General features: G+C 40.7%; 1 protein-coding gene across 1 annotated transcript; it reads right to left on the bottom strand.

The window, feature by feature from the left end:
- Window positions 1-6665: 6665 nt before the first annotated feature.
- On the bottom strand, window positions 6666-7685 carry TAS2R60 (taste 2 receptor member 60). The gene is given in 8 exon segments (XM_025854759.2): window positions 6666-6738; window positions 6740-6803; window positions 6806-6832; window positions 6835-6927; window positions 6930-6980; window positions 7187-7339; window positions 7342-7654; window positions 7656-7685. Coding segments are annotated over 8 exon segments (804 nt in total).
- Between the last annotated feature and the right edge of the window lie 1243 nt (window positions 7686-8928).

Here is an 8928-nt window from a genome sequence, read left to right as displayed (position 1 = left end):
GTCGTGTGCAATTTTTGTTAGCTCAGCTTTCACGACTACTCCCCTGGTATTTGCAGAGTTATGTTCTCTGGGTGTGTAGAGTTTAATATCTAGCAATAAAAGCTAACTTATTTGGTTATACTTAGTTTTTCTCTGCTTGACAAAGATAGTCTTTTGCTTTTAGTGAATCTGTTCAGATTTTCTTGTATTTCCTGTCATTTCTGTTTTATAAATGTGGCTGCTATGTTATTTGCCATATATTCATGCTAATTCTATCTTAATTTTGTATTTTACCTCTTAACATTAAAAACTTATCTTACTGTCCCATTTGATCATTTTAGGTATGAATCCCTTCTGTTTGCGTTTACTGGAAATATTATTTTTCATTCGGTTATTTTCAAACTTTCTCGTTTTTATGGATTTTAGAAACAGAGTTGTGTTTTGCTTTCTGAGCCAATCTGAAGACCATTCTCTTTTAAGTATAAGCCCATTTTTACTTAGTTTTATATCCCCTATGTTTCATCTTAGTTCTAGTGCATTATTTTATGTTCTGTGTTCTGTTTATAAAAATTTACAGGGAAGGGGATAATTATTGTGTTTGTATTTGTTGTATGTTTCTTCATTTTTGTTTGTAGTTCTACTAATCATAAGAAGAGTATATTTTTTTGTTCTAGAGCTTACCTTTATAATTAGAATTTTATACAGTTCTATTAGTCTTGTTTCTTTTGACCACATCTATTGGTTACCACCTATGAGCAAGAGTAAAAAAAATAATTAACCAGGTTACAAAAGTCTGTGACTTCTGTCTTACTGGTACTCTCTCTTTTCCAGAGGCTCTGCTGCAAGCTCATCTGTTTAGTCTGAAGTCAGAGAGGGTTATGTGGCAAGGAACAGAAGGAGACCTCTAGCCAATAGTTCATGAGGACCTGATACTTTAGTCCAATAACCCATGAGAAACTGAATCCTGCCAGCAACTGTAGAGGTTTGCTGGAAAGTGGGTCCTTCCCAGATGAGCCTGAAGTTGCATGCAGCCTGTGCCAGGTAAGACATGCCTGGCTTCCTGATCCACAGAAGCTATGAGGTTAGAATAAAGGTTGTGGTAAACCATTAAGTGTCAGGAGAATTTGTTATGCAGCAATAGATAACTCACACATGCATACTAAGGGTCTTTTGCATTTAAAGGTGTGTCTCTTTTCTTCAGCAAGTGTATTTTTGCTGGAATATTAATTCTGCCCCTGCTGGGCCCTCTTACTTTCTCTCATGTTTCTTCTTTTCACTTTCTTTCTTGACTCTGCCTGATCTCACCTGTGATTGGTAGTGATTTCACATAATTTGAAATCTGTGGATTATCTGTCTCTCATCTTCATTGAAAATAAGAGTTTTCAGAATCTTCTTTCAACTTTGTTTCTTCTAAGTGCTTTCCAGGGAAAGGAGGGGAAAACCACTGATTTATGCAGCTGTGTTTATATTAGTAGTTTATTGTTGTTTTAATTTGCATTTTCCTGATCAACAGTGATGATAAACTGCTTTTCACATGTATATGTGGCAGTCTCTATTATCTATTTTTAATCATTTAACCACAATTCTATTAGCTTGCTTTTATTTTTCTTACTGATTTGTAGAAGCTCTTTGTATATTAGAGATAGAGCTTTTATCTTTTAAAAATGTTTGTAAATATTTTCAAGGAGTTTAGTGTTTATGTGACCTTCTCATTTTTTCTACAGTAAACATGTATTTGTTTTTCGTATGCAAACAGACCTGGGTTCATATTTGTTAGTCTGCACTTATTTGCTGTACAAATTCAAGTAAATATCTTATCCCATCGGAAAAAAAAAAAAAATGTTTGTAAATATTTTCTGGCAATCTGTTATTTGTCCTTTGAAATTGAAAAGGACTTTGGTGATCCTTACATTTATAGAATCTTTTCATTAAAAGTTTTAGATGTTGGGGCACCTAGGTGGCTCAGTCGGTTAAGCATCTGACTCTTGATTTCAGCTCAGGTCATGATCTCAGGGTCCTAGGATCAAGCCCCACATCACACTCAGTGGAGAGTCTAGGATCCTTGATCCTAGGTCCTAGGATCAAGCCCCCATCACACTCAGTGGAGAGTCTGCTTGAGAATTCTCTCTCTCTCCCTCTGCCCCTTCCCCTGCTTGTGCACTCTGTCTCTCTCTAAAATAAATAAATAAATCTAAAAAAAAAAAGAGAGAGAGAGAGAAGAAGAAGGCCTAAGAAAACAGGGCTTTTCAGATTATGGAAGCTGAAGGCATATACATATTCTACAATGTCATCCAAAAAGGTAGGTGAGAGGGATGCCTGGTTGGCTCAGTTGATTAAGCGTCTGCCTTCGGCTCAGGTCATGACCCCAGTGTCGTGGGGCCGAGTCCCACATCAGGCTCCTAGCTCTGCAGGAAGCCTGCTTCTCTCCCTGTGCCTCTGCTGCTCCCCCTGCTTATGCTTTTTTCCTCTCTCGCTCTCTGACAAATAAATAAATAAAATCTTTAAAAAAAATAAATCCTTTAAAAAACAAAAACAAAAATGTGGGGGAAAGAACAGTCAACATTTCTGTAACATTTAAAGGCAATATTTCATGAAACAAAATATAGGAAAAATTGAGTTATCAAAAAAAGGGAGGTTTTAAAAAATTAAATAACATTCAGACTAAAATAATCTGTCTGCAATTTAGGATAAAATATTGGCTCTAACTATATTTTTGTTTTTCCAACTGTAGTATCAATATACTACAACACTATGAAAAGACCATTTTTTCCCTCACTGATTTAAGATGCCTTACTTATCATATATAATTTTCCATGTAACTATTATCTGGACTATGTATTGATGCATTTATCTATCCCTGCATCAATACCACACTGTCTTAAAGGCTATAGCACTAAGGTATTCTACTTCCATCATTCAATGGCCATGAGACCTCAGTAAACTTCTCTAAGCCTCAGTTTCTACTTTGCAGTGTTGTTTTCAGAATTAAATATATAAGGGATATAAGTAAATAAATTTCCTAGCCCTATGCTTCACATAAAATAGGCATTCGTAATTATTATTATTAATATCATCACAATGCATGATGAAATTAGACTACAGGCAAGTTAATGATAATAAGTTAACTATGCATTTTAAAAATATAACAAACCCTGCTACTTTTCTATGCTTCCCTGTGTGTTCAAGCTCCAGGAGAACTAGTCCCTGTGGGAAGATCATTCAGATTCTAGTAGATGTTCTGTTCTTCTAGGCTAACAATGTGAAAAGAGGAAGAAACAAAGATTAGCTTATACAGGATGCTTTGGAAAGAGAGACTGGGTCAGTAACAAAGAGAAGTGGCACTTCACTGAGATTCCCATAGGAAGGAGCTAAGCTAGTCATTCACAGTTGCTTAGCAACATGTAAATGAACAAGAAAGAAGCAAGGTAAAGCCATCACAAAATCAGGCATATCTTACTCTCTCACTTACCCATTTATTATTTCTACGTTGAGCATTAGTCAAAGAGAAACAGAATATAAGTTTGACCTCCAAAAATAAGCTGGCCAGTCAGCAAAGGAAATACAGCTCAAACATCAGCATAAAAAATGTAGTAGGTAACCCGGAAATAAATATACAGACAAAAGTCCATGTGCTTACGGCTGAGTTCCAGGTGCCATAGAATTATTCTGTTCAATGTATCAAGTATTTATAAGTGCTTCAGGGGACACATAGAAGAGTACAAGGCAGCCCATGCTTTCAAATACTTTAAAATATACTAGGAAGGGGTGCCTGGGTGGCTCATGTGCTTAAGCATCTGACCCTTGGTTTCAGCTCAGGTCATGATCTCAGGGTCATAAGATTGAGCCCCATGTCCAGCGCCATGCTCAGCACGGAGTCTGCTTGGGATTCTCTGCCTCTCCCTCTCCTTCTGCCCTTCCCACTCACACTCTCTCTCTCTAAAATAAATAAATAAAATCCTTTAAAAATATACTAGGGAGAATAAAACATGAATATAGATCATTCCACCACAAAACAGAATTCATCTCATGACTGAGGAACACCCCATTTATATGTCTTCAAAGGTCAGAGAGAGCAAAGCTTGGGAGGTAGCAAACCAGAAAAGCTTCCCTAAAGAGAAGCCATTTGAATTAACCTTTAAAAGTTAAATAGGGGGAAAAATTATATAGAATTTTCACAGGTAGATGGGGGGATAAGAGAGCACATTTCAGTATACCAGGGAGGAAGCTCCAGGTATGTTGGGAACAAGGTTAATCCAGATTCTGCTACAAAATTTTATTTTACTAGAACAGACACAGAGAAAGATAAAATTATTGCCATATTGTGGAGGTCTGTGAATGCCTGGTTTAGGGACCCAAGCTTCATTTCTAGGCACTGAGAGGCAGTGAGAGTGTGGGTGGAATGGTTAGTTATGCCTTCAGGAGATGAATCTGGTAATGGTGGTTTTGATTGGGAGGGAGGGGAGAGTGTAATGGAGCAAGTGTTGAAGAAGAAATTTTAGCAGTCCCAGTGAGAGAGGAGGACAGTCTAATCTAAACCAGAGTCCACAGGAATGGGAAGAAGGGGACAGACAACAGAGACACTGCAGAGGTAGCAATTGAAGACAAGCTGCTAATTAGGTTCAAGGGCTCAGCAGAGATGGGGAGTGAAAATTATCTCAGAGGTGGTAAGCCTGATTTACCGGATATAAATAATAGAAGAAATAGATCCAACTGAGCAGTAAAGGGGGTTGGTGGAGGGAAAGGAAGAGGGGAAAGGACAACCATTTAGAACTCGCTAAATTTGAAATGTTCATGGTACTATCAGGTGGCGATGCCCAAAGTGGAAGAAAACAGAGGTTTGGAGTTCTGAGGAAGGTCGAAGTTCTGATGATTGATTACTCGCATGAAGGTCATAAGTGAAGCTATGTGAACAGATGTAACACAAAAGGAAAAGGAGCAGATGAACCCCTGACAAAGAAGACGGCTGGCTAAGGACAGAGCCAGGGGGCAGGAGGATGAGCAGGTATGAGGAAGACGTAAGAGGAGCAGCAGAGCAGCATCACAGGACTTTCAGGAAGACCTATGGACAGGCAATTATGAGTGGTGCTCATTTTCCTTTTTTTAAAATCTTCTATCAAGATCAGGTTTTACTTTTGTAAAAGTATTGTTAATCAGTATTTTTTTAAAAGAAATCATTTATTATCAAGAGAAGCAAATACCATAGAGACATAAGAAGATGAGGGCTGATAGGGTGCCTGGCTGGCTCAGTCGGAAGAGCTTGCGACTCTTGATCTTGGGGTCATGTGTTTGAGCCCTACACTGGGTGTAGAGTATTGCTTAAATAAATAAACTTAAAAAGAAGATGCGGGCTGAGGATAACATCACATTTAGAAGTTAGGAACTCCTGCGTGTCCTTTAGAAACACATTTGAACAGAATGGGGGAGCAGAAGATTGTAAGGGGTCATGCGGTGGTGGGTGATTCTCGGCAAGTGACTAATTAGCAGAGTGGCCACTTGAGGGGGTAAAAGAATTGGGGGATTTTTTTTTTTCAGGAAAGAAGATAAGATGCACATTTGCTGAGGAAAGTAAGGACAATGAAGAGGGAAAGTTTGAAGATCCACATAGAAGTGGGAATCCTTGACTGAGCAGGGCACAGGAAAGAAACAAAGAGAGCCATGAAAAGCCGGTCTTCTAGACAGCAGGTCTTCTAGAAAACCTGTCTTCTAATGAAAAAGAGGAGATGAGGCTTTAGAGGTTTTAAAGCAAATAGAGGGAAGGTTAGGGACCTCAGTTTGAATGGTTCAAGAGGTCATTGAGCTTAAGAAAGGTTTGAGAAAATCTATGGAAGGCAAAAAAGCAGCCTGCACTCTTCACCAAACCAAACCCAAATCTTTTCTTCTTAAATCTTGTCAGATATAGATGAACCTCCCCCATCAAAAATTTCAGTAGGTCTCAATATCAGCATAAAAGAAATCACCTCTGGGTTCATGGACCTTAACATTCACAAAACAAACTAAGAGAGTAGGCTACTGCAGAGAACATAAGCAATATATATAAATCAGAAACCCCTAGCTTTCATAGGGATCTCCAAAGGTCATCTGCAAATATACAAATCCCAGATAATACATACTGCCACACACGTGCACAAATTGACCATGCTCTGTGAAGAGAGTTCAGACACCAGGAACTCTTGCACAGAAGTCTTCACTGCAACAAACGGCTGGAAAACAGGGAAGTGATTTAAAAAAAGAGAGAGAGAGAGAGAGAGAAAAGACAAGGAGAGGAGAGGAAGAAAGGGCAAGAGGAAGGAAAGGGGAAGGGGAGGGGAGGGGAAGGGAAGGGAAGAGGAAGGGGAGGGGAAGGGAAGGGGAAGGGGAGAGAAGAGAGAGGAAGGGATAATTTTAAACTCCAAGAGATTGACCACAGGGAAAATAAAAGTTTCCTGATTCTTTGGCCACATCAAGTCCCGCAGGGAACATAGCTGCATTAGCTACACGCTTGCTGAGTGTAAATCAGTGACGCCAGCCCATTATCTCAGGACCTTCGATCTCACCTTGAAATCCTATTTCATTGAAGTTATTCTCTTCATCATTAAATGTAGCAGAGAGGAAGAGCATTAAAAGTGGCGAAGAGATTTAAAGAAGCCATGTCCCATTGCACCATGCCCTCTGCAGTAGAGTCTCTGAGGTTTTTCATTAATTGCAACTCAAGATGCCCAGCACTGTGCACGGCAGCCCCCCTCCAGCACACCTCTCAGCTTGGGGCTGCTCAAGAGCAGTGATGGGGTGGCCAGCTATGCATAAATAAATCATTGCCTGTCACACCCAGTGCCTAAATTCCAAGATGGAAAAACACCTGCAATGCTGAGCACCGTGACAGAAAATAGGAGGTGAAGAGGATAGCAAAGGAGTTGAGAGCCAGAAGAACCTTGATGTGTGGCTGGGCACTGGGGTCACAAAAGCCGTGATGGACAGCAGGGCCTTCTTAATGTGTCTTTCTAGAGACATGAGCAAAACCATGCCAACAAGGGAGACAAGAGTTGAGGCACCTGGGTGGCTCAGTCATTAAGCGTCTGCCTTCGGCTCGGGTCATGATCCCAGGGTCCTGGGATCGAGCCCCACATCGGGCTCCCTGCTCGGCAGGAAGCCTGCTTCTCCCTCTTCCCCACTTGTGTTCCCTCTCTCACTGTGTCTCTCTCTGTCAAATAAATAAATAAAATCTTAAAAAAAAAAAAGAAGACAAGAATAAAGACTGTCCAGGTAACAAGTTTTAAAGAGAAGTAGGATTTCTCGTATGATCTTATAGTATTTCCAGTGGCATTCCAAGATTGCAACCCTCTCCTTAAAAAGTAGTGATATAAGCTCTGGTTGCCTATGAAAATAGGATGGTGCTCAAGCTGGAGAGTCCCACAGAACTAAGCAGCATCCATGGAACCAACCCAGACACCTTCTGTTTTGGCCAGAGGAATATGGGGAGGGTGTAGGTTGTGGTCTTCACGCAACAGAAAGCACTGAGCTAGGTCAAGAACCATAATGTGGCAGTGTTCAGTAAGTCCCACTGGAAGGCTAGGCACTGCAATACAGGGTTGTATGGGAAGGCCACTGGATACGGGAAAATATAAATGCTCTTCCTCATCACCACCCACTGCAGACAGAAGCAAGAGGCCCCCAGGCTGACTAATAATTTATCACAAGGTTAACAGTGTTCTCTGTAGCAACCACTCCATGTTCAATGTTACAGTGATGAAGAAGCCGATGCTCACTGCTGTCCCCAGGAACAAAAAAATAAAATGAAATGAAATGATAGCCAGGGTGATGGCTGGCTTTCTTATCAGTCAGTCACTGGAGGTTCTGGAACCATGTCATCTCCATTCATCTCTCCTGTGGACAAGATGGGTCCCAAGACTTCAAGGTCTATTCCTGTTGGTTGGCTCTGCAAGGTCCTGCATGACGTTTGCCCCTCCAGCTGCCCCCAAGTGTAGATGACAGAGTAGAAGACATGGGCCAACTCCTGAGGGTAAAGAGTTCTTCTCAGAATAGATGCAAATATTGCTAAGGCTCAGTTTCAAAAGTCCCCCTGCCTGCCCTTGAATTTCTCTGCCCTTCCTCTGCCTACTCTCTGCCCATGTCAACACTGGTGTGAATAATATACCAGGCAGGAACTTGCATTTAGGTTCTACTCCTCTAAGCTGACACCTACATGACTGCACACCTGCTGGCAGCTCTGTGAGGAAATCCTCTATCAACAGTCAGAGCTCACATTCATTGGTTGATTGTTCATTCCAGGCATTGTTCTAAGTGTTCTCCATTGTGTTAGTTCTCACTATGACCTTATGAAATAGGTGCTTTTGGAATACTCCCCTAATAGAAAAATGAGCTAAACCTCTACTAAAAGAGGTTAGTTCAAGTCCTATAACTTGTCATGACTATCAGCATCAAAAAGAACACAGGAGACGATTATGTATTTTCAGGCAGGTGACTTTTTTGTTACAACATTTTATAATTAGTGACCTTTAAAGTGGCATTTCATGAAGGAACCCCTACTGGGATAGCAATAAAACCAATGGGATGTGGCAGAAAGAACCTTGGACAAGGACTCACCATGAGTTACTGAGTATGTTGTTAGTCCCTCTGTGCCTCAATTTCTCCATCTGTAAGACGCAAAAAGTATCTGGATTTTTTTTAAGATGTATTTATTTATTTGTCAGAGAGAAAGAGAGAGAGAGAGAAAGCACAAGCAGGGGGAACAGCAGGCAGAGGGAGAAGCAGGCTCCCCACTGAGCAAGGAGCCCAATGCAGGATTCGATCCCAGGATCCTGGGATCATTACCTGAGCCAAAGGCAGACGCTTAACTGACTGAGCCACCCAGGTGTCCCCATCTCTCTTTTTTTTTTTTAAGTTAGCTCTACACCCACGATGGGGCTTGAACTTACAACCCCCAGATAGAGAATCACATGCTCTTCTAAATGT

The sequence above is a fragment of the Callorhinus ursinus genome, unplaced genomic scaffold (assembly GCF_003265705.2).
Source record: "Callorhinus ursinus isolate GAN/ISIS: 27379988/994484 unplaced genomic scaffold, GSC_fseal_2.0 scaffold12, whole genome shotgun sequence".
NCBI lineage: Eukaryota > Metazoa > Chordata > Mammalia > Carnivora > Otariidae > Callorhinus > Callorhinus ursinus.
The sequence above is the reverse complement of the archived record's forward strand: the minus strand, read 5'-3'. Positions and strand labels throughout refer to the sequence as shown.